Source organism: Trichomonas vaginalis, chromosome IV (assembly GCF_026262505.1).
Source record: "Trichomonas vaginalis G3 chromosome IV, whole genome shotgun sequence".
Lineage (NCBI taxonomy): Eukaryota > Parabasalia > Trichomonadida > Trichomonadidae > Trichomonas > Trichomonas vaginalis.
The window spans coordinates 7276274-7301852 of NC_067206.1; the positions used below are offsets into that span (position 1 = coordinate 7276274).

General features: G+C 34.7%; 9 protein-coding genes and 2 pseudogenes across 11 annotated transcripts, besides 5 other annotated features; 6 read left to right on the top strand and 5 right to left on the bottom strand.

Moving 5' to 3' along the window:
* Positions 1-19003: part of a mobile genetic element that runs on past the window's edge.
* On the top strand, positions 7442-7666 carry TVAGG3_0046630 (uncharacterized protein; the record flags this gene model as incomplete). Its single annotated transcript, XM_051220911.1, has 1 exon — positions 7442-7666. The coding sequence occupies one exon, from the start codon at positions 7442-7444 to the stop codon at positions 7664-7666; it is 225 nt and encodes a 74-aa protein (XP_051105897.1).
* On the top strand, positions 7784-8368 carry TVAGG3_0046640 (His-Me finger endonucleases family; the record flags this gene model as incomplete). The annotated part of the gene is made up of 1 exon (XM_051220912.1): positions 7784-8368. The coding sequence occupies one exon, from the start codon at positions 7784-7786 to the stop codon at positions 8366-8368; it is 585 nt and encodes a 194-aa protein (XP_051105898.1).
* On the top strand, positions 8944-9563 carry TVAGG3_0046650 (uncharacterized protein; the record flags this gene model as incomplete). The annotated part of the gene is made up of 1 exon (XM_051220913.1): positions 8944-9563. A coding segment is annotated over one exon (620 nt), but the record flags the coding sequence as incomplete, so codon positions are not given.
* Positions 9771-10688, top strand: TVAGG3_0046660 (annotated as a pseudogene). The gene has a single exon. A coding segment is annotated over exon 1 (918 nt).
* Positions 11214-12053, top strand: TVAGG3_0046670 (KilA, N-terminal/APSES-type HTH, DNA-binding family; the record flags this gene model as incomplete). Its single annotated transcript, XM_051220914.1, has 1 exon — positions 11214-12053. One exon carries the CDS (start codon positions 11214-11216, stop codon positions 12051-12053), a length of 840 nt encoding a protein of 279 aa, XP_051105900.1.
* Positions 12626-13501, bottom strand: TVAGG3_0046680 (protein of unknown function, DUF4106 family; the record flags this gene model as incomplete). Its single annotated transcript, XM_051220915.1, has 1 exon — positions 12626-13501. One exon carries the CDS (start codon positions 13499-13501, stop codon positions 12626-12628), a length of 876 nt encoding a protein of 291 aa, XP_051105901.1.
* Positions 13538-13993, top strand: TVAGG3_0046690 (uncharacterized protein; the record flags this gene model as incomplete). Its single annotated transcript, XM_051220916.1, has 1 exon — positions 13538-13993. One exon carries the CDS (start codon positions 13538-13540, stop codon positions 13991-13993), a length of 456 nt encoding a protein of 151 aa, XP_051105902.1.
* Positions 14010-14400, bottom strand: TVAGG3_0046700 (annotated as a pseudogene). The gene has a single exon. A coding segment is annotated over exon 1 (391 nt).
* TVAGG3_0046710 (uncharacterized protein) lies at positions 14469-15053 on the bottom strand (the record flags this gene model as incomplete). Its single annotated transcript, XM_051220917.1, has 1 exon — positions 14469-15053. One exon carries the CDS (start codon positions 15051-15053, stop codon positions 14469-14471), a length of 585 nt encoding a protein of 194 aa, XP_051105903.1.
* Positions 19004-19089: 86 nt separating the features above from the next.
* TVAGG3_0046720 (protein of unknown function, DUF4106 family) lies at positions 19090-19911 on the bottom strand (the record flags this gene model as incomplete). Its single annotated transcript, XM_051220918.1, has 1 exon — positions 19090-19911. One exon carries the CDS (start codon positions 19909-19911, stop codon positions 19090-19092), a length of 822 nt encoding a protein of 273 aa, XP_051105904.1.
* A 963-nt stretch (positions 19912-20874) lies between these two features.
* TVAGG3_0046730 (protein of unknown function, DUF4106 family) lies at positions 20875-21147 on the bottom strand (the record flags this gene model as incomplete). Its single annotated transcript, XM_051220919.1, has 1 exon — positions 20875-21147. One exon carries the CDS (start codon positions 21145-21147, stop codon positions 20875-20877), a length of 273 nt encoding a protein of 90 aa, XP_051105905.1.
* A 2747-nt stretch (positions 21148-23894) lies between these two features.
* Positions 23895-23935: a mobile genetic element.
* Positions 23895-23935: a terminal%2Cinverted (terminal inverted repeat of ISTv3 transposon ID:TVAGG3_0046740).
* A 72-nt stretch (positions 23936-24007) lies between these two features.
* Positions 24008-24044: a terminal%2Cinverted (terminal inverted repeat of MuDR-5_TvMULE4 transposon ID:TVAGG3_0046750).
* Positions 24008-25579: part of a mobile genetic element that runs on past the window's edge.

Sequence of the window (25579 nt, forward strand, 5' to 3'; positions counted from 1 at the left end):
ATATAGTAAAATGGGTTTCTTTGGAAGAATAGGAAACTTCTTTCGAAATGTTGGAAGAGGTATATGGAATGGAATAAAAACCGTAGGAAGAGGAATTTGGACGGAGTCAAAAATATTGGTAAAAGAGTAGGTCAGTTCGTTGGTATTATACCTAAAGACCCTGAACCAGAAGAACAAGCTCCTGTTATACAACAGCCTGAACCTGCACCACAGTCTAGTTGGCAACCAAATCCAACACCTCAACCGTATTAAAAGATTATATTTTTACCGTTCGATAGTAGTTGTATATGAAACTAAGTTCTAAGTAAAACGCATGGTATAATGGAATTATTCTTTTTCTTCCATCTGTAGTAAACCATACTTGAAAGTCTGAAATACTTCCACTTGGTGGTTCGTATAACTTTGTAGGTTTTTCGTAAAAGTCATTTGCCAAGCATAAGAAAGAGTTTTGGGCGCCAGAAAATGAAGCATGAACAATAATAGCAGCTGGGTCGAAAAACATCTTTAAATAAATATGGTTCATCTCTTGCATATCGACTGTAAATATTTGCTAAAGGAAGTTCGACTTTCTGATTTAACATTCTTTGCAAATAATACCATGACATTGCAGTGAATTCTGTATATATTTGTTCGTCTTTCTTTGGATTGTCTTCGTAGATTTGAAATGACACTTGTGAATTTTGTTTGTCATATACAATTCTCACATAAAGTGTGCTCTCGTATTTGCATATTCATCAGCATATTTTGCATAACATGAATTTATTTTATCTTCTATATTTTTAACGCAGTCTGTAGAGAAGATGAAAGGTCAACTTGTATTAGCTCAATTTCTTCCCACATTTTTCGTTTCCCTTCAGATATATAATCTATATGAAACCTTACAATAAATGGAAAACTTTTATCTTCTACAGACACAAACTTCATTCTACGAAAGCCAATAGCTTTTGTGACAGATGGGTCTCTTAGCCATCTTAATGGGTAGTCAAAACGATAGCCTTCATGCTTTACGGTCTCTGTCTCAAACTTTTGACCGACATTAGTAAAAAGTTCATCTAATGGTTTAGTTGTAGCAACTCTTGAATTTTCTTTTTCTATTGGAAGCATATTTTATCTAGAAATAAAAATGTCAAATGAAACAGCGTCTATGAGAGAAATACAACACAACCGACAACTCATTATGCAAGCTCTAAATAAGAACACAACAAACTTTTCAAACTATTCTAAGATATCTGAGTCATTGAAAGAAAGGAAACTTAAAACTGACATTAAACCCAATGACAGATGAGTTTCTGTTTCAAGACATAAGAACCAATACTGTCTGTATAAATCCAACAAAAGGAAACTTTAAACGAGAAACCTATAAATGAACTTCTTTTGAAAACAGATGTTGACAACAAAGCTGACAAAGAATATGTAGACGATGCAATAGCAAAAGAAGAAGAAAGAGCTAACAATGCTTATGCAACAAAAGAACATACTCATCCTGAACTAGCAGACAAAACATATGTTGACAATAAATGTCAAGTGAAGTGACAAGAGCTGAAAACGAATATTCTAAAAAGACTCATATACATTCTATATCTGATATTACAAACTTACAAGAAACATTAGAGACAAAAGCAAATAAGACTCATACACATACCATTGCAAATATTACAAACTTACAAGAAAACCTTAAACAGGAAAAGTGACGTTGGACATACACATACCATTGCAAATATTACAAACTTACAAGAAACCTTAAACAGGAAAAGTGCCGTTGGACATACACATACAAGTTTTACAACTTTTACAGCAGATGATATTACACTAAACACAACCTTGCCAAGTAAAGCTCCAACAATACCACCGGCAACAGTCTTGTAGATACTTTGAATATCTAATGACAATAGTATTATGCATCTAAGACAGGAACTCAATGTGCTTAAACAAATTTTGCCGAATCTTATTTACCCGTTGGCTCATTATATGTTTCAATGAACTCTACCAGACCAGAAGTAGTACTTGGTTTTGGAACTTGGACTCAAATAGTCGACAGGTTTTTGTATTGTGCAAACTCTTCAAAAGAAACAGGTGGAAGTAAAACGATTTCAGGTGAAAATTTACCTGCACACAGTCATTACGTAAGATTAACTACATCTGAAGGAGGTTGGCATAAGCATAGATATTGGGATTGGAGAGGAATGACAAAAGGTAAAGGATATGATGTTAAAGAGGACGTTAAGTTTGCTATAAATTGTTACTGGGATGACACGCAGGGAGAAGGAATCCATTCACATTTCGTTACAGGATATACACATCCAACGGGACAAAGTAAAGAATACATGCACCTTACATGACAGTTTACGCATGTATAGAAATGCTTAGTCGTCATTTTCAACTTCTTTAGCATATTCGTCAGGAGTTGTCTTATATTTGTTAGGAACTGTCTTTGAAAGTATACCACCTTGAACTTTGACAAGTTTGAAACGAGGTCTGACAATAGTAGTTTTATCTTCTGCTTGCAGTGTGTACATTTTGCCATGTTTGCCTAAAACTTCATAATATTCTCTTGTATACTTTCTTCTATTTTACGAACACGAATGTGAGTACCTGTCGAGTTCCCATTGTTGTCATAGTCAATAGTATTTTCATATGGGTCGCGTTTAGGTATTTCTATTTTTACTTTGTCACCTTTCTTAAGTTTTGAAGCCTGGCATTCTTTCTTGTTTGTCTCTTTTGACTAAACTATTAAATATATAGTCTTTCTCTAAGTCGGGGTTGTTTTTCATTTCTTCGGGGGAGTGGTTTCCCAAACTTTTTGTTTACGGGTATTGTAAATATTTAAAACTTGTCTCATCTTTGCCATGGAGAAGTGTCTATATTTGTCGTCATATGACATTTCATTTACTTCACCACCTTGTGGTTGATTTAAGTCTCTTAAGATTTTTATACAACTGTCAATGACACCAAGAGCAGAATGGTTTTGGTCGACAATGAAATATTGGTTTACATTTTTTGAACGCAGATAGTTTTTAATATCGTCTGATTTGAAAGAACGTTCACAGTCAGATGTCAGTTTTGTTGGATGGTATTTGTCAACGAATATTGTCAAAGCAGTTTTCACATCTAAAATATTTTTGGACTGTAATGGTATGGCTTCACAGTATCTTGTGTTTTGACGACAAATATTAGCCAGTATGGAGGTCCATCTTCTCTATACCTCGGAATGTTTTCCAAGATATCCATAAACCAAGCATTTGGTGTTGAAACTAAAGATTTTTATCATGAGTGCTTTCTTTGTCGCTTTAGAAACATAGGGGTCCTTTTTGGATTCGTCATTTTTTAACCCATAAGAAATGGGTTTATTTGGCGCATTAGCAGGAGTTGCATCCAGATTTTTGCCCGCAGTGGGAACAATAGCCAGAGGTGCATTTGGAATTGGAAGGAAGATTTTGAGTACATTAGGTATATCTTAAAGAGAAAGCACAACCTATTATACAAACTGTACAGAAAGGTTGGGATGTAGCACGAGATGCAGCAAATCTTATTCCAAATCCTGAAACAAGAGGAAAAGTTCAAGGATGGATGGACAATGTAGGAAGACAAGCAGGAAACTACTATAACAAAGCAAATGACTACTATAACCAAGCAGGACACTACATGGACCAAGGTGAAAGATTCTTTAACAGAGGATATAACCATGCACAACAGTGGGTAAACAACAACCAACCGCAACCGCCTCAAACGTGGGGAATGTAAAATTTTTTTACTGAGATGAAATGAACAATACAGCATTGAGACAAATGGGCTCAAGATGGATTTGTCGGCTTCCAGCAGTTACACAACCACGTGTTTGTCAAGTTCTTCCTATACCTCAGAAGTTTTAGACCGACTTAAAAACCTAAACAACCAGTTGAAAACAAAACAAACTAAAATTTTTTACTGAGATGAAATGACCGAAGAAGTTGAAACGGTAGATTTGACACCACAAACAAAAAGTTCAGAACCATTGTCAAAACCTGTCAAAGAACTTACAGATGAAGAGAAAAATTCAATAATAGAAAGTGCCAGGTCTGGAAATACAAACCTAACTATAAAGTCACTTTTCAATAGAAATGGAACGGCTAGTATCTCAAAAAAAGAAACAGACTCTCACAAATAAAATATTGAAGTCTGAAGGAGCTTTCGAGACAACAGATGGAAAAGTTTACTTCACTGACCAACAGTTCATTATAGAACATCTCATTGACTTAGAGTCGAAATATTCTAAACTTTACAACAAACACAAAAAGTTGAAAGGAAAACAAAAACAAATGGCATATGAATATTTACGAAGATGTTGACGACACAACTGTTCCTGCAAGTGAAGTAAAGTCAGAGGAACCGAAAAGTGACGAAAAACAGATAGAAGAAGAGAAACCAAAAACTGAAGATAAACCAAAACCAAAGTTTAGTTTCCAAACTAAACCAAGTCAACCTTCATTAGCTGGTATGGGTTGGCGTCAAAGACTTATGGCAGCAGGTGGTTATGTAAAGTAAAGAAAAAAAATATTTTTTTATTTTTATAAAAATGCCCCCATATAGAATGGATAGAAAATCTGCTAGAATAAAAGCAGAGTTGCAAAGATATGGTTGGAGAGTTTCGAAGAATTTAAATATAGGAAGGGAAGCCATAAAAGTCTATGACAAATTGTCTGGTCTTCGCTACGAATGGACTTAGAAACAGCACGTGCAAATTATCCAAACAGACTAGAGAGGTTAGAAGAAGAACGTCTTATGGACATGCCTTTCGATGTTAGTGAACCTCAAGTTGAAGGACACGACGGCTTTGCCAGTTCTACTGGAAACATAACGAACAATTGCATCCTTTGAGAAGGAAAAAAGGAAAAGGTGAAGACGCACATGCTCCCATGGAAAGAACAAGATATGCATATGAAAAGTATCGTGAAGTTAGAAGTCAAATTACATCTGGTCGAACCTTTACAGTAAACTTTGACGAAGGAAAGAACAAAGAAGGCTTCATGGGTGTACTTGCTGCAATTCAAGACGGAAATAAGAAAGGATACAATCTCAGACTAACCGTAACAGATTTAGATGGTCATATATACTATGCCCATGGCAATGTCACAACAGCCGCACAACTTCTTGACGCTTTCAAGACTACAAAGAGAGAACAAATGGTTGACTCCGACTCAGACATTTTGAATGCAATTGAAGGAATTGCAAGTGTCAAGTTCGAATGGTACCAACCTAACCCTCAAGCAGTCAGACAACATGCTGGATACTTCCCGTTCATAAATAAGTCTGACATTGACTTGACAAGGTATGGAATTTACAATTCAATTGAAACAATTGTCAATGAACCTTGTATTCTTACATGTCTCAGGAACTCTGGTCTTGTTACAGAAGAGAAGATGAAGTATCTTGAGTCATGTGTGAAGACAAGGTACATTCTCAGAGGTCAATTGGCAAAAATTGCACCGTTGGCAAATGTCAATATCCGAGTCAGCATACCTACAGCTAAAGGTTCTTCACATGACGACTATGTTGTTGAGTTCAATTTACCATGGTTGAAGATTGTACTTGTCCACAACCACTTCATGTTGAACGAAAGTCTTACAAACCCATTGTTCGGAAAAGGTAAGTGCAACATTGTCAGAGCTGTTAACATTCTTTTCGAGAAAGGTTTGTTGGAACCAATTCCAGATGACAAGCTGACAGAAACTTTTGTACCAAAAGACGAAACAAACTTTTCATTGTTGGTAAGACCAAAAGTTGTTCCAGACAAAGTTCTAGTACAAAAGAAGTACACAATTCCAAAAGGAGTTGGATTGTTCGGATACCAACCTGAACCAGAAGAACTTCCAATGAGGTTGCAAGAACTTCAAGATGCTATAAACAAACTTCCATTGAGACATCCAATCGACGTCAAATTGTATTGGAGAGCATCTGAGTTAGGTCAGAAGGTTTTATATGAAACAGGTTGCTTCGACGATGTTTATGAGATAACAGGAGAAGTTTCTCAGAAGATAAGAGACTCACTTGAATTTCCACAAACTGGTCCGATTGGATGCGACAAGTTCGACTCATACGAAAAGATATACTATGTCGACCTTAACGCTGCGTACATGAGGTTCGTCCAATATATCCCGACTGGAATTCCAAACGAAGATGGTGAGTTCCCGGGAAGGAACTATACAGTTGGAAAAGTCATACAACAACTGTATGATATTAGGAAAGCTTCAAACCCCAAACTTGCAATGACATTAAAATTGCTTATGAATTCGACATGGGGGTATTCCATTAAGAAACCTCAAGCGATGAAGAGTAAACACTATGAGAAGGTCGACAACTTTGTTGAAAGGTTCTCCCCTTTTGTTTTGAAATACGAATTTACTCAAGGTCAAGGTGGCTTAGTAACCACAGTAAAACCTATTGTCGAACATTGGTCCTATCCTCAGTTCGCAAAGGCAGTCCTTGACAACTACAACAAATTCTTCTCTGAGGTCAAATCCAAAGTGAAGGTTTACTATGAGAACATTGACGCACTCATGACGAACGAAGAAGGATACAACAAACTCATTGAAATGGGAATGGTCGGTGAAAAGATGGGCTGTTTTAAATTGGACAAAATTTTCACCGAAGTTCATGTAATATCGAAAAGGAAATATTGGGGCATACTTGAAGACGGCACAGAAATAAAACATTGCATGAAATAAAAAATTTATTTTTGACACTTTCACAAAAAACATAAAAAAGTGAAGTTAAACGTTAAGGTTTACTGAACTGGTTGGATGTCGCCTTCACAGGTTATGTAGAACGGCTGACCCGAGAAGTGAAGGAGACCCTTGAGAATTTGGCTCATTCTTGGGAAAGGGTTCTCTCTGGTTGGAAGTTGTATCCAAGGACGCTTGCAAAGAACTTGAGAAGAGCTTCTTTCTTTGCTTGCTTTATGTCGTCGTAGGCTGTCCCGTCTGGTATTTGAATTGGAATTCCAGTCGAAGTCTCGAGATTCAAGGCAGCCCTTCCCGTTATCCAACAGTTAACAAGCTTGCCTTTTACATTCTGCCTGAGGAAGTCTTTAACAAGCTCGTTAATTTCAATTAGGTAAATTGCCTCGTCGGTAGGTTCGACCTCGACCATTGCTCCCTGTCAGTAAAAGTACTGCTACTGTCAGAAAAAGTACTGCTACTGTCAGAAAAAGTACTGCTACTGTCAGTAAAAGTACTGCTACTGTCAGTAGCAGTACTGCTAGGAGCAGTAAAAGTACTGCTACGAGCAGTAAAAAGGAAAATTTGAGAGGGTTTTCGACGATAAAGTACTGCTACTGTCAGAAAAAGTACTGCTACTGTCAGTAAAAGTACTGCTACTGTCAGAAAAAGTACTGCTACTGTCAGTAGCAGTACTGCTAGGAGCAGAGATTTTTATCGTTGTGGTCCGACGGTTAAGCCACCAACGAATGTCCCACGTCCCACCAACCCAGTCCAATCTCAATCCAGAAGAACCGAAAGCACCAGCCCCTGCACCTCAGTTCCAGCAATTCCAATCTCAATCCAAATTACTACCAATTCCAATACAAATCGAAGAAGGTCTGAACCGCTTACGCAAAGAGTATGCTACAGCTCCAATTGAGAGAAAGTTGTTGCTAAATTCAGTAAAAATAATGTTTAGGGTAGAAGGGTAGCTCTACCCTGTTTTCTACCCTCTTTTCTACCCTCTTGAATTTTCATGAATTTCATCGTAGAAAACTCTTGAAAACAATTTATTTTTAAAACAATATATTTTTTTTATTTTATTTGAAATGTACGCTGAGTTTGTTGGAGAAGACCGTTGGGAAACTTGTTTGTTAGATGAGAAATATGAAATTCACTGTTGTGAGTCATTTGAAGTCAGAAACAAAAAGACAAAAAGAGTTTTAAGCGAATGGGAGCGAAATGACGGATATGCTGATATGAAGATGGGTGGAAAACACTATCTTAAACATGTTGTCATTGCAACTCATTTTATACTGAATCCTAACAATTTACCTTTTGTAGACCATATAAACCATATAAGAAACGACAATAGACTTGAAAACTTACGTTGGGTCACTTATTCTGAAAACAATAAGAACAAAGGTAAATTAAGAGATATTGTATTCGAATTTGTCGACGAACTAGAAGATGAAGCAATTGAAATTACAGACTATGGCAAGCATACGTTTGAGTTTTACTACTATAGCGAAGAACAAGACTCTTTCTACTTTTATACCGGCGTAAACTATAGGAAATTACAAGTATATTTTACTAAGGCGGGCTATGCTTATGTAAACACTAGAGATACAGATGGAAAATACGTTCGAATACTTCTTAACAAATTCAAGAAGCTATATGGCATACCATTTTAAAACAATATATTTTTACATATATTAAATGCTTCAGGTTGAAAGAATACGGTGGAGCCAAAAGTGGCTCGACCTCAAAACAAGCATTTTATGAGCTTACAAAGGGTGTTATGAATGAATTCAGCAACATACATCCTGACCTCGTTCATTTTGTTGCTAAATTCAGTAAAAATAATGTTTAGGTGAAGAGGTGACATCTCACCCGTTTTCTCACCTCTTTTCTCACCTCATGAATTTTCATGAATTTCATCGTAAATGTTTTGTCGAAACTTCTTCATCGTAAATGTTTTGTCGAAACTTCTTCATCGTAAATGTTTTGTCAAGACTTCATCGTAATGAGCGTAAATGACCCAAAAATAATGTTTAGGTGAAGAGGTGACATCTCACCCGTTTTCTCACCTCTTTTCTCACCTCATGAATTTTCATGAATTTTCATGATTTCTTCGTAAATGTTTTGTTGAGACTTCATCGTATATGTTTTGTCGAGATTTTTATCGTTGTGGTCCGACGGTTAAGCCACAAACGAATGTCCGACGTCCCACCAAAAAATATTTTTTATTTTTATTGTAAGAACAGAAATGACAGTCGAAGCAAAAACGTTCACGAACAAATCTAATGGCGAAACATTCACAAAAGGCACTTACAACGGTATTGAAGTCTTACGTAGAGACATGGATGGTTATGTAAATGCAACAAATATGTGTCAGCAGTTTAGGAAAGACTTTAGAAAGTTGTTGGAAAATAAGTCCTGGGAAGAGTATTTTGAGGCATTTTGTGAAGAATATACCAACCGCCGGAATTCCGGCGGTTGCTTTTTATACAAAGTTCATGCAGGAATTCCGGATGAAATCAAACATGTTAGAGGAACGTATGTAGACCCAAGACTTGTAAACTATATAGCAATGTGGGCTTCTCCAAAATATTGCATAGCAGTTGGAAAAATTATGGACTCCATAGACAAGAAAGTTCATGAGAAATTAGATGAAGAAGAACTTGAAGATACAGTAGAGAATGCAAAACCTTTGTTCGAAGAAGAAGTTAGAAAAATGCATGAAAAACAAATAGAACATGAACGTGAGATATGTTCTGGTTATAGAGACTCGCCATACGAACTAGACCAATGGGAACAAGAAGATTTAAAGAGAGAATTTAGAGAATATGAACTCGCTAAGATAGCATTAGAAGCTGCAGAAGAGAGGTTAAAAGCTTGGGGTTGTTTTGTACAAAAATATTGTGAGTAAATGAACCATTTTTTTCGACAAAAATATATTTTAGGTGAAGAGGTGAGATGTCACCCGTTTTCTCACCTGTTTTCTCACCCGTTGGATTTTCATGAATTTCCTTAAGATAAAAAATATTATTTTAGTTTTTTATAAAATATTTTTTTTATTTTTATTGTAAGAACATGTTAGCAACAACTTCACCAAAACTCGTTAGTCATGAATCCTACGTCAATGTTAGTAGAAATGAAAAGCTTCATTCCTTCTTCATATACTTTCGAAACAGAAATCCAGAAGATAAAGCAAGAACTGTTAACAAGTAATTTAGACTGTAGTGCGAAAGATGAAGAAAATGAACAGTATCTTTATGAAATGCAGGATATTATTGACCATCTACCTAAACTACCTGAAATCCAACAACAAAAAACTAACTATTCCTGAATTCGACGAAATTGAAGTGAAACCAACTGACTCGGTAGAAATAAAGAAGTTCATACGAAAGGTAAATTATGAATTCCTTGGTTTTCATTGCAACCACAAAGTCATGGACAAAGACTGCGATATGGTATATAAGAACATCTCTGACATATATAAATCTGGGGAGTTTAAGACCTACGACAACTTTGTTTCGTTAGTTGCTGAATGTGTATGGCAGATAAGAGATAAAGACAGAAGGGGTAAAATATGGAACGAACAGATAAGACCAACTGCTTCAGATTTAAAGAAAACCATTGACGCCTTAGTCGTACTTGCAGGTAAGGTTTCAATGTACAATGCAAAAATGAACCCGCAATGTTCAAAATGTAAAGCAGCAATGAGGAAATATAACTACTCCGTCAAAGAGATAGAAAGAATGAGAAACGACTATGCAGATTTAAAGAAAGAAGCAGAAAAGCCAGCAGAAAATAAAATGGACATGTTAGAATTTCTGAACAAAAACTATCCAACAGCAGACGATTTCCTTCTATCTGATGTCAAGAAGAAGTATAAAGAAACTTTCGGTATCGTTAAAAACATTTGACATACTAAAAGAAGAAATAGAAGCTACGAAATTGTTTAGGATTTCAAATATACATCGTACAATTCATGTAAAACGCTTGTGAAAAAAGAGGTGAGAAAAGAGGTGAGAAAACGGGTGAGATGTCACCTCTTCACCTAAAATATATTTTTGGGTCATTTACGCTCATTACGAAGAAGTCTTGACAAAACATTTACGATGAAATCATGAAAATTCATGTACGAAGAAGTCTTGACAAAACATGTACGATGAAATCATGAAAATTCAAGAGGTGAGAAAAGAGGTGAGAAAACGGGTGAGATGTCACCTCTTCACCTAAACATTATTTTTGTCTGATTTACGCTCATTACGATGAAGTCTTGACAAAACATTTACGAAGAAGTTTCGACAAAACATATACGATGAAGAAGTCTTGACAAAACATTTACGATGAAATCATGAAAATTCAAGAGGTGAGAAAAGAGGTGAGAAAACAGGTGACATCTCACCTCTTCACCTAAACATTATTTTTATTGAATTCAGCAACAAAAATCATGAATTTCCTTAAGATAGAAAAAATAAAGTTAGTTTTATTTTTATTTATTTTTTTATCTTGTATGTAAAGACAGATATGTCAACAACCGAGAACACAACAACAGTTATAGTCCATGAAGCTATAAATGAAGAATATGAGTGGGTTCAGTTTAACAAACAACTCCGTCTCATTCGTTCGGTCAAAGACGATATGTACCAAATGCAAAGTATTTTGACAGCATGTTTTGCTCCAGATACTAAGCTTCCTAAAGACTGGTTTAGGAACCAAAGCACACAAGAACTTTTGAGTGAAGCACAGCGAGACATACTTTTTTCTGAAAACAGTGAAGCACAGCGAGTGGGTATAAAACCCCAGTCGCCAAAACTCTATGAAAATCGTGAAAAATTGCCAAACGGTTTGAGAGGATATTATGTACATAGACTTCTTGTAAATGCTGTTGCAATGTGGGCTTCGCCTCGTTATGCTTGGAATATTTACAGACTTCTTGACGAAATTCATAGACAAGAACGTGAAGAGCTAGAGAACAAGCTTGAAGCAAAAGACAAAAGCATTCAGAAAAGAATACCACGTTCGGTACCAAAAGGAAAGGAAAAGAACTATAAGTATATGATTTATACTGAAGAGATGGAAAATGAAGAAGACAGAGATATGGTTATGTTGCATTTAGTCAGAAGAAACAACAAAAGCTTTTACGACCTTGCTAAGATTTACAAATCTGACAGAAATTGGTTCTATCGCGAAAACTTACCGATTTCAATGACACCGAATGAAGATGTGAAACAAATAGTTCAAGATACGTTACCTCAAACACACTATGATATGAAAGGTTGTACAATACTTACCTTCAAAGAAGATTTGCCATTGTTAAAGGAAAAAATAACAGAGTATTTTGACAACTTCAAACAAGTAGGGTAGATGAGCCATTTATTTTTACGCTTGACTTCAGATGGCTCAGGTAGCTCTATAAGGTAAATTGTCTTGTCAAATCCTTCTGGCATTCCGAGTCCTTCCATCCGACATTCCGAGTCCTTCCATCCGACAGGAAAAGTTTTTCTTTCCAACAGGAAAAGTTTTTCTTTCCAACAGGAAAAGTTTTTCTTTCCAACAGGAAAAGTCCTTCCTTCCAACAGGAAAAGTTTTTCTTTCCGACAGGAAAAGTCCTTCCTTCCAACAGGAAAAATTTTTCCAGTTGTCCGTCCGTAAACCATTCAAATTTTCGAAAATTGAGAACTTTTTGGTCGAACTTCAGGAAAAAATTTTCCTTCCAACAGGAAAAAATTTTCCTTCCAACAGGAAAAAATTTTCCTTCCAACAGGAAGAACTCTTCCTTCCAACAGGAAAAGTCCTTCCTTCCGACAGGAAAAGTCCTTCCTTCCGACAGGACACAAACGAATGTCCGACGTACCACCAACCGAGTCCATTCCAAAGCCAGAAGAACCGACAGCCCCAGCACCACAACAGACTTACTAAGACTAACCATTTATTTTTCAAGCTTGACTTTTTACAATTTGAACTTTGTTTGCGTAGATATGAATTCTGAAAGAAGTATGAGGGTCTTGTATGACTTTATACTTCTCCCATAGTTCATGTCTGTCAAACTTACCTGCCATGGACTCTTTCATAAGTTCCATGAAATCGTCTTCGGACAATCCAGGGAAAAGTATAATGTCAGTAAGTATTCTCTTTACATCCTTACTTAAACTCTTTGCTGTCTGTACACAAATGACAACTGAAATGTTAAAGTGTCTGAGCTTCTTAAGAATTCGACACATGTCTTGTTCTCTATTCTTTAACAAAGGATGAGAGGCGAAATCATCTAAGATAAGAAGACATCTATGAGGGTACGTTTTCCAATCGTAAGATTGCAATTTCTTCGAAATGTATTCTATCTCTTTCTGTTTGTTTCTGAAGTGTTTCTTCTCTAATATTCTCTGCATTTCCTCATTTGGGTCTTTAAACTTCGAATTTATATACTCATTTATAGCATTATACTTCAAAACTCTTCTTTGGTACTTCTTTATCCAATCTAACAACTCAGAGTCTTTTATACATACTAACTTAGACTTTTTTATAATATCTTTGAACGAATTGACGGTTTGGTCAAATTGACCAGAAGTACTACAAATAACAACTAACTCATAGAATGGGTTCTTCTCATCTAGTTCTTGTTGTTGTGCAGCCATTTTAAGATAAGTGAAAGTCTTACCCGACCCAGGTGGTGCGATTAGACCTGTTATACCATTCTGAGCAAATAGGAACTTGTCATGTATAGGCTTTATCTGAGCATTTTCTAACTTCCTCTTGTTCTTGTTTAAAACATTCTCAAATTTCTTGTCAATGTCAGCAAACTTTTTTTCTAACATATTTTTAGAAAAATTAAAATTTTTATCTTTTTGAAAATGTCTAGCGATTTCGCTATCTATATTCGAGACAAGCTTTTTGACAGCAAAACATCTGTCGACCATAAAATCTTACATAGTGTAAACAAGAAAGGTGAATTTGTTCTAAAGTTCTGTTTCTGGGAATATGACAAGAACCATAAAACATTAAGCAGAGAAGTCTTAAAATTTGTCAATGACAGACTTGTTGACAGAGATGACGCCGATTGGAAAGATGAAGTCCAACAAAAGTTCTTAGAATGCAAAGAAGACACATGCGCTGTTCTTGAAGATGAAATAGAAAACAGAATAGAAGAGCTATTAAAGGACAAAGACCTTTTACAAAAATATGGTTCTGAGAAGTTTGACATAACTCCACCAGAGAAGAAGAAGAAGAGAGAGAAGAAAGAAAAGAAAGTAGAAGAAGAGAAGAAAGAACCAGAGCCAGTTCCAGAGAAAAAGAAATTTGACATGTAAAAATAAAATTTTATTTTTAGAACATTTCTGGGTCAATGTCAATGTTCTCTTCCTCTTTAGGAGCAAACACTGGCTTAGACTCTAAAATCTTTTTTACCCAACTTACCTTGAACTTCAACTATCTTAGACTCATAATATTCATAGTCGTCTGTCTTCTTTGGTTCATAAGGTATAACAAGTTTGTATGCTTTGCCTTCTTTAAGGTTTGAGAACCTTCTGTCAAAATTTTCTTTGACTGCTAACAAACCTTCTATGTCTAAGTCTTCAAATTTCGCACCATTTTTAGTCACAATAGCAAACTTAACTGGTTCGATGTTCCAAACTTTGTCAAATGTAGACTTTTCAAAATGGTAGAAGTAAACATTCAAATAAGCGAATGGGTCTAGTTCTTCTTTAAGTCCTGACATATATTTGTTGACTGAAATATATTTCGTCATCTTTTCTATCGGATAAAAAAATATTTTTTTTATAAAATTTACTCAGAAAAATTTTTCTTTGTATATACGCCGTTCTGAACATCTAAAAGATTTTTGACATTTGCCAAGAATGTTCGTTTAGACGCTGTCATATAACCATACTCTTGGCAATATTGTTTATATTCATCGTACAATGACCTTTCATCTAAACACTCAAAGTTAGTCTCATCTATAAACAGTTCATATACACTCTTGTTTGCTTCTAACAATGTTTGTCTTTCTTCGGTATGTGGAATTTGTCTTGGATTGAAGTTAGAAATATCTAATGTCATGAAATATGAGAACAAGTGGTTGTAAAAGTCAGATGTCAAAGTTTCTGCTAAGTCGTCAAAATATTCTGTATCTTGCATATGAGAATCTGACGTTCTGACAACTACATATCTTCTGTCAGAACTTTCTAACTTCATCGGAACAGCATTGTTTGAAACCATAATGAAGTTTGCAACATTTTCACAAACTCTTTGGTCTTTATATTTTCTTTCAACAACTCCAACTTTGTCTGTTATAAGACTCTTCAAAGCATCTGAGTTCAAAACTTTTGTTGTATCTATACTTTGAAGTTCATTGCAAACTATAAGTTTCATATTCTCTATTGAGGAGTTAAATTTACCGCAGATGTTTTCTATGTTTGTCATATTCGGTTCGAATAGCCCTCTAACAGTTTGCACAAAATATCTGTAAAGAATGTGTTCTTACCTGTTCCTTGTTTTCCAATTATAATGAGAGCAGTTTCATTTTTAGCACTTGGATGTTGTAAGATATTTGCAAACCAACATAAGATATACTCATAAACCTTTTCGTTTCCATTGCATATAATTTCTTTGACATGGTCTAACCAAGCTTCTATAATATTTTCTTTCCATTCTACTTGTTCGTATTTATATCCAGTGAAGATAGAATAGAAGTTTGGAGAAGGTGTATAGAACTTTATACCTCGAACTGAAAAATCTTCTAACTTTGACAATAAGATATCCCAAGCATCTAACATCTTCATTCCAACTTGTACAACTTTTATTTTCTTAAGTTTCTGTCTACATTCCTGTTCAGACACTATTGTTGCTCTTGGTTTGTTAAAGACAACATCCCATTCTTTCATAACATAACATTCTGGGCAGAGTCAACATAAATGACTAAACGTTTCAAATTCTCGACTGCTTTGTTATAGTCTCTAAATGGACACATATTTCTGAATGCTTGGAAGTCATAAAAAATCTGAAACATCTATTCTGTACATTTTTATAAAAATAAAAAAAATATTATTTTTTTATTCTTGACTTTGTTGTTCCATTTGTTGCATTTGTTGTTCTTGAGCTATTTGTTGTTGAAGTTGTTCTTGTAATACAATACTTTCACCGGTTGCATCTTCCAATTCGAAACTTTCTGCCGTCATTGACAAATACATAGGACATAAAAGTTTTACAGGAACAAAGTTTGCGTCAACTAATGTCAACGTTATACTTGCCAAAAGTGTTGAGTTCACTAAGGTTGAAAATTCTGCATTCGAATGAACAATAGGCAAACCAGCAGAGAATGTGTTGTTTATACGCATGAGTATCTTTTGGTCATAGTAGTTTCTGTCAACATTCGAATAGCACTTTGAACCTAAGTTTGAAACAATATATAAAATAGGTGTACTTAAAGTCAATGGAACAGACATTCCTTGTATGACACCTTTTCCTGTTATAGGAAACTGTTGGTAGTAAAAACCAGATATAAGTTTTGTATTATAGCTCATATCGTTTATACTAAACTCAGTCGGACATCCAAACATAATGAAACCTGCTCTAGTTGCAGCACATGTTACATCCGTCCTTAAAGTATTAAATAAGTCAACAAAACCTGTTGGTGGTATATCTGAGTAAGTATCTTCAAAGAAGTATTTTTTACCATTCACAACAACAAAGTCTTCTGGTGTCAAAAGAGCAAAACAGGCTTTAGTCGTCATCGTGTTTAAGGTCAGTTTACAATATCGTCCTTGAGGACTTTGTAAGTTTGTTGTTATAGAATTATATGACTCAGGGTTTTTATGTCGTAATAGTATAAACCACTATGTCTTCTGCCATTTACTTAGCAAACAAACTTTAATGAAATGTTGTGGTCGTCAAATATTTTTATGACGTCTGGGAAACTATATTTTAAGTTCAACGTTTCACCTCCTTTCATAACGTATATCTTGTCAATGACATTATATGAAACACCACACAACTAACGTCGGGTTCTATTTCTTTGATGTTTATATCGTCTGCCTCTGTCAAAAGTTTCAATAGTTCTTTCAAAACTTCATGAGGTGCAATGACATATGAGTTCACTTTTACAGGGTTGTGTTCGACCAAGTTTAACATTATACCTAAAGCTTGACAAATCTTCTCCTGAGTTTGAAGTTTGTTTTTTCAGTTGTTGGTAGTCGTTTCGAATATCTGCAACAGAACTTAAGTCTCTGCTAACTTCAGGATATGTTGGTTGTTCTTTTACAGGAACAATTGTTATACCATCTTCGTCTTCGTATGGTTTCCCCACTTCAACATCTCTTTCTTTGACATTTGACAACAACACTTTGACTGTTTGTTTGAGTTGGTGAATTTAACTTCACATCTGCCACCGCCATTAAACCTTTTGAAACACTCACGCTTCTATTTTTCGGAAATGACATTTTACTTAGAATAAAAAGATGGACGTATTCGAGTATCTCTTCGAATTGAAGCAGAACAAAGTTTACACACACAAACAATACAAGTTCATTGATAGAATTAGCTTTATACAAACAATGGAAAATGTTATAGAATAGCAGTCTTTGCTGAACCAAAATATTTTCATAAAGCAAAGAAAGTTGGTATAACCGAGATGGTGAAAGTTCTTGAAGCAGACAAAAATATAACAACAAAACTGACCGATATTTTCTAAAGGTAAGTTTTATAATACAATTTTATGTCAAAACTGGCGTACTGTCAATATTTGACGGAGAGAAGTCAGTTCAAGAACAACTTACTGACCTGCTGCCAAAATCTGCTCGATGGAAGCTGTCGTTATGCCAATCTGAGGAGCCCCAGCAGGTTTCATCGAACGAATCTTCAAAAGAGCATCTTCCGTGAAAAGTGCTATTGGTTTTGTAAACTTCTTTGCTTTCAATTCATTTGGACCGTCTCTGTCACCAGTATATTGTATTTGAACTGTACCAACAGTTGAAATACCACCCATAAAGTCTTCTGAGTCAGCAAATGGAATGCCAAGCCAAAAGTTTTGAACGGTCTCCATTTGTATATTGAGTGTTTTGAGCTCCTGTATGAGTCCATACTTTCACATATGGCATAATAGAACTTTGCATTTCAGGGTTAATGGTTGTTGTGAAGTTGTTGTTAAAGTTCATAGCAATCTAATGTCAAGTTGTATGACCTCATATCCTCAACTGTGAATATTCTTCTCTTGGATAGTATTTGCCATCTATGTTTATATGATATTTAATACCAGGGTTGTAGAAACAAGAATAGTCATTTATAGTTCGTCTGAACAGTACAAACATAGTATCTGCATGTTTCATTGCAGTTGTTAAAGCAATATCTGTTCTTGCACCTGGGTCAGCACTTTGGTTTCCAACTTCACCTGCAAAGTCTTTGACAGATATTTGGTGTATAGGGAACATAAGTGGAACTGCAATATATTTGGCAGCTAAAGCATTTGAAATATCTGGGTCCAACATATAGACTGCAAGTCTGCTTTCTATTCTCTTGCATTCAAACTTTTCGCATGTGAACTTAACTGGGTCCCAAGCAGTTCCAGCAGCATTGAAGTAGTAGTTTACTTCAGTGTTGAGGTTTGAGAAACCAAAGTCTAAGTCAACTTTGTCTTTGCAAAAGTCACAGAACTTGGCTCCACCAGTTCCAGCTACAGTAAGAGTGAATGGGTCTTGTGTTTGGTGCAATGACTAAGTTATTTTTGCTTGGAGTAAGTTCGATAGAAATTTTTCTGCCCAGTTTGGCAAGTATCTTAAAAACCTGAAGATGAGGAAAGATGACAAAGGAACTCTAAGTTTCAATTTTACTTTGGTTACTGCTGCTGCAGTTTGTCCAGAAAGGTCAACATAAACTCCTGGAACGTTAGGGTCAAGTCTTCTTATTTTCTCAATGGTGGCATACTGGTCTGTTTGTTCTCTAGCTTGTGGTTGTACTGAGTTTCTCAAAGCGAACCATTCATAGTTTGCCCATGTTACTGTTTGAACTAAGTCAGAGTTAGAATATATCTTATATCCCATGAAAACTTCTGGAGCATATTGGTATCCGACATAGAAAATTCCATTGCAACCTTTCTTGTCAGACAACTTGGCAGAAGGTTTTATTTCAATGTCTTGTTCCACGTATAAGAAAGAGTTGTCAATAGAAATTATATGAAACCTGTCGCAAGCAATATCTACTGTTGTTGAAGAACCTTCTCCAAACTCACCTACGTTTCCATAAGAAACAGCAGTTGTATATTCGTAAGTTCCAGGAACTATTTCTGACCTTCTAATGGCATTGTCGCATTCGTTATACCATTCGGAAACATTTCCATTCATAGCATCCAAAACTGTTGGCGTTATATTCTGAGCGGCGTACATTTCATATGAGTAAAAATATAGAATAGTTGGATTTATATGTCATAATAGAACCCACGTGGACCAAGCTTTACTTTCTTCCTGACTGAGTTTTTAACTCTTCTTTTTCCTTCATTGCCCTCTGCTTGAAGTTGTTGCATCTTTGCATTATGTTCATCTAGTATGTTGCAAATTTCCCATGTCCTTTTTGCCTTTTGGCTCTGGTCGCCCATCTCAGGTAACCTATATCCTAGAAAGAGTTTGTCATAGTTTGTATTTGAGTCGTCGCTTATTGTTTGCATGACTCTTTCCTGAGTTTCCGGTTCAAGCTCTTCAAACAGTGCCTGTCCATATGGAATAAGCTCGTTTCCAAATATATGTTTTTGTAGCCATTCTGGTTTTCTTTCCATGTTACCAACTATATCTTTTGTGAATGGGAAAGCTTTTACCCAATCTTTCAGTCTTGCGTCGTTTATTTCTGTAGTTGGTTTTATTTTGTCAAGGAACATGTTTTTCAATACTAACATTTCATTTGGTACTGTCCATTTGAGTTTACTTAAATATTCATCCCTTCTCGGTTCATTGTCTGCAAAGTAAGTTTTTATGACATTTTGTAAACTTTCGTTTGCAAGGTCATGTACAATAGGTTCTCTTCCTTCTATCTCCCTAACTTTCTTTCTAAACTCTTCACCAAATATACCATCTCTATGGTTCTGTGTAGTTCTTTGAGATAAATGTTTTAGAACGTCAGGTGTTATATTTCCATCAGCCATGTTCATTTCATACTGGTCCAAAATATCTGCATCTTTCATATCTTTCAATGGCATTAAAGCCGCGCTGAAAATACCAGCTACATCTGGTTCACCATTCACTTCCATTGCGTCTACAACTTCTTGGAATTGTGGTTGTAAGTTTATGAACCACCTATCCGGATTAGCTTTATGACCCCATCTCATTGTAGTTCCATCGTCTGCAGAAACAAAAGTAGGTTTGTTTCCATATTGGCTAGGTTCTGAATGAACTTTAAACAATGTTTCATTTCTATATGTTTTGTTGAAATTTAACCTTTTATTTTCACCGAGTTCATCCGAAGATTGAACGTTAAATGCTCGTAAGTAAAAAGGGTTGTTGTATTTGTGTACATTTTTTTTTCAGTTCTTCCATTCTATGCTGGATATTTTCATCTGATGTTGGAGTCTTTTGTATGTCGGCAAACATTTTTCGATATTCTTCTACTATGTCAGCCGAATTTTTTTTAGACTCTTGGAAATATTCCATATTCTCCGCATACTCTTGTTGAGGGTCAAGATTTTTCGGCTGTTCCAAATCTTCATCTAGTTCTGTGAAGTTAGTTTCCAAAGGAAGGACTTGTTCGTTTCCTTCAGGCTCTTCTAGCTGTTGTTGCTGAACTATTTCTTCCATGTCTGGTTGTATCTGAACTTCTTCCTGTGGAGTTTCTTGTACCTCATCTGCTGGCATTTCATATATTCCGAGACCGTTTTCAACAATTTCCCTATCTACGTCATCCGCATTCATAAGCTTTTGTTCTTTCGTTCCGTCTCTATTTTTTACGCGTTTCATGACGAAAGTTGAATTGTCATTTAGCTCTGACATCAAATTCTCGGAGTAAATTCATCCATGTCATTTGGATGATATGCTATTAAATCATATCCCTTAGCGAGCTTGTATTTTCCAGGTTTGAGATTATATCCGTTTTGGTGCTGAGCCATAAAGCTAAATAGGTTCGGGTCAGTATTTCCATCCTTGAACTTTCTAATAGCTTCTTTATATCTGTCACTAAAGTCAACAGTATCTGGGAAACCACTCTTCTTTAAGCATTTTTAAGAATTCTTGGTTTCCTTGTTCTCTACTTCTTTTATGTCCTTGCTCTGTTTGTGGTTGTTGTTGTGCAGGGTTTTGAACTGTTGGTTGCTGTGCTGGTTGTTGTGTTGGTTGTTGTGCTGGTTGTGGAGGTGGTTGTTGTGCTGGTTTTGGTGCATGCCTGTGTCTGTGTCCATGTGACGATGTAAATGTTTTAGGTAGTCCTGGTGCAGGTGCTTCTCTTGGAGGGTTTGGTGGTATATAAGTTCCACCAGCTGGCACATATGTTCCATCTGCAGCATAATGTCCTACCTGACTTTTCGTTTTTAAGAAAGCATTTACTAGGTCTGTTTTGGTCTGTTGTAACTCTTTTTCTTGACTTTTCACAACAGTTGCTCTAACGGCGTCATAGGCACTTTGAACTGCCTGTCTCGTTGCTGCATCTGTTATTTTCGTCATATTTTGTGCTACTTCTTTTAACTCTTTGTCGAAACCTTCAGACTTCAGTTTCTTTCCAGATGAGAAGTCGTTCACTTGTTTCACCTTCACTATGAAGAGCTTCGAAGGCGTTCTTAAAGTCAGCATTTGTTAAAGCTTCATTTGAACTGTCTTCATCCGCTTGTATTTTTGTCCTTATTGACCCTATAAGCTGGGCTGCTTTAGCGTTGGCTTGGGCATCTAACCAGTCATTGTTAGCTTTTATATATTCTGCGCTTTTCATTGCCTTTTGCATGGCTGCGTCGTTATTTTTACTTTCTTGTGCTAAGTTTTCATACTGTACGGTTTGGTTTTGCAACTGTAAAAGTTTTTCTGCTTTACATTTGCTTCAACTTCTTTTTTATACTCATCGCTATCCATATATGTCTTCAGGGCTTTTTGTTTTATCTCTTCATCTTTCAGTACTTTATATCGAGTAGTATGGTTTTTCAAATTTATGACATCTTGTTCCATTTTTGCTACTTCTGCTGCTTTTTCTGACACTTTTTTTCGCATATTCCTCTGTACTTAGTTCTTTCAGTTGTTCTTCTTTCTTCTTTTTCTCTACGTTTAACTCATTGAGTTTCTTTGTGTGTCTGTCATATTCTAGTTTCTTTTCGTTTTCACTTATTTGCTTCTGTATGTCTATGTTTGACTTTTTGACATCTGTTATTTGATTTTTGAGTGAACTCAAATTCATTTGACTTTGAGGGTTATAGGCTGTTCCGTCTGCAGCTCCACCATAGCCTGCCATTTTCGCTAAAAGTGCCGCTCTTAAACCTCCACTCTGTGCACCAACAACTCGGTTTAAAAGCATAGGATTGCTTGACATTTGTTGCAACATAGTGGGGTCATTCAGCATTTGTTGTTGCAACTGTTGTTGTGGTGTCAGTTTTACTTTTGGATGTTTCAATGCTCCCTTCCTCTTACGTATATTCTTACGTAGCTTACGTGGCATTTTAAGTGAAGTTAAAAACATTTACGATGAAGAAGTTTCGACAAAACATTTACGATGAAATCATGAAAATTCAAGAGGTGAGAAAACAGGTGAGAAAACGGGTGACATCTCACCTCTTCACCTAAATTATATTTTTGGGTCATTTACGCTCATTACGATGAAATCATGACAAAACATTTACGAAGAAGTCTTGACAAAACATTTACGATGAAGAAGTCTTGACAAAACATTTACGAAGAAGTCTTGACAAAACATTTACGATGAAGTCTTGACAAAACATTTACGAAGAAGTCTTGACAAAAAAATCAACGGCTGGTCGGCTGGGGTTCGGTCCTCCTCTTGGGTCTTGGGAAAAATTCTTAGGGCTAGAAGGCACGAAGTGCCTGGAAGCCCCACTCCCTTTTTTTTTTTTTTTTTTTTTTTTTTTTTTTCATTAATTTACAAAGAACTTTTGTGGTTGGAATTCGTTTAAACCATTTATCATTAATATTTGTTATAAATTCAATATCTGGAATTAATTCCCAAATTTTTGAATTTTCGATTAATTTATTATCAAATGCAAAAGCAATAGGTTTAATATTAAACTTACCTTTATAATATATACTTTCTACATAATCATCGAAATAAACATCTACTTGTTTAACATTTTCAAGAATTGGTGAAAGAACATCCATTAATTGATTGACGGTTACGAATCTTGATCCACTCATTTTCTTACGAATTAAAAAAAATAAATTATTCAAAAAATGTAAGACATGAATTTTTAAAATCGGTTTCATACAAAATAAAAATAAATTTTCATAAATGTAAGACATGAATGTTTAAAATCTATTTTTTTTATTTCATTATGGTAGTGAATCTTTCATTCATGAATGATAATTATATCTGATTTCTTTTACTCTCTCGTATATACTAGATTTAAAGAATTCAGAACTTTTACCATAATCTCCTAAATGTTTTCTTATCCCTAACGTGTGCCAGTTATTATATGAAACTGTATAAACTTTATCTTTATCTTTACATCTTTCATCACTTCCAATATATTTATATCTCAGTTTTGATTTTGCATTTTCATAATCATTAACGTTTAATAATTCACAGTCTTCCTTTTTAAATATATGTTTAAGATATTCAGGATTTAATACTCTACGTTTATATGCTCCTAACTTAGTTCTAAAGGTTTTTCTACAAAATTTAGGAATTCCATCCTCTTTAATGTCATCAATGATTTCCATTTCATTATTTTCAATTTCTTCTTCTCGTTTATGAGGTCTTTGATTATGACTCCATTGATTCCATGAAATTAAATATTCTTTATCATTATATTTATACCTCATTAGCTTATTTTGGCTTTCATATTCATTTAATAATTCACAATCTTCATTTTTAAATTGAAGTTTAATCCATTCGGGATTTAAACAATGTTTAATTAATCGCGGAATATCTGACATCATCTATATATAGCTTCTTTTATAAAAGATAAAAAAATAAATTATTTTAAAATTAATGTTAATTTTTTAATGATTTATAAATAAATATATTTTAATGCATCGTCTATATATAGATGTAACAAAAAAAGTCACACAACCCGCACTCATATACTACTGTTCCATATTAAGTTCTGTCAAAATGTAAGCTATTCAATTCTATCATCGGGGGAAGTATCACAAATCTATTAATTTTTTTGTAAAAGTATACAAAAACATATGGTGTTCAATGAGTGGGGGACAAACTCGCCCATTGTCACTTTTCATTAACCTTAAACTTGTAATTTTCATTATTTTTAATTAACCTTATTTCTTTCCCAATTCCTGATTTATTTTATTCACTTACTATTAAAAGTCACATTTTAATAAAATATAATAATTTATTTATAGCATTTTTACTATACTGTAATAAAAAATTAATTATAATAAATTAAATGTTTATTAAATCAAATGTTTTCTTTGCAATAATATTTTTAATGTTGAGTAAACAATGTTGGGATCAAGTGTATCATTTTTCAGACCTTTCTGAACAGCTTCAAGCATACTGATGCATTCGACTTTTTTAAATTGTGTCATTTCTTCGAAATCTCTTGTGACTTTTTTGATAACTTTAACACTTCTCTCTGAATCCAGACCTTTAATTTGCAACTTAATCAGGAATGAAGGAACAACACTGGAATATAACTCGATGACAAGTTCATCGAGTCGAAGATTTGGTTGTACACCACTTGTATGTGCCGGATACCATTGTGTCAAATTTTTTCTGAAATTAACTTTAAAAGTACTAAGTAAGATCATGAGATATAGCAATATATGTTTAAACTAACTTATATTTTGGTTGTACACCACTTGTATGTGCCGGATACCATTGTGTCAAATTTTTTCTGAAATTAACTTTAAAGTACTAAGTAAGATCATGAGATATAGCAATATATGTTTAAACCAACTTATATTTTGGTTGTACACCACTTGTATGTGCCGGATACCATTGTGTCAAATTTTTTCTGAAATTAACTTTAAAAGTACTAAGTAAGATCATGAGATATAGCAATATATGTTTAAACTAACTTATATTTTGGTTGTACACCACTTGTATGTGCCGGATACCATTGTGTCAAATTTTTTCTGAAATTAACTTTAAAAGTACTAAGTAAGATCATGAGATATAGCAATATATGTTTAAACCAACTTATATTTTGGTTGTACACCACTTGTATGTGCCGGATACCATTGTGTCAAATTTTTTCTGAAATTAACTTTAAAAGTACTAAGTAAGATCATGAGATATAGCATATATGTTTAAACTAACTTATATTTTGGTTGTACACCACTTGTATGTGCCGGATACCATTGTGTCAAATTTTTTCTGAAATTAACTTTAAAAGTACTAAGTAAGATCATGAGATATAGCAATATATGTTTAAACTAACTTATATTTTGGTTGTACACCACTTGTATGTGCCGGATACCATTGTGTCAAATTTTTTCTGAAATTAACTTTAAAAGTACTAAGTAAGATCATGAGATATAGCAATATATGTTTAAACTAACTTATATTTTGGTTGTACACCACTTGTATGTGCCGGATACCATTGTGTCAAATTTTTTCTGAAATTAACTTTAAAAGTACTAAGTAAGATCATGAGATATAGCAATATATGTTTAAACTAACTTATATTTTGGTTGTACACCACTTGTATGTGCCGGATACCATTGTGTCAAATTTTTTCTGAAATTAACTTTAAAAGTACTAAGTAAGATCATGAGATATAGCAATATATGTTTAAACTAACTTATATTTTG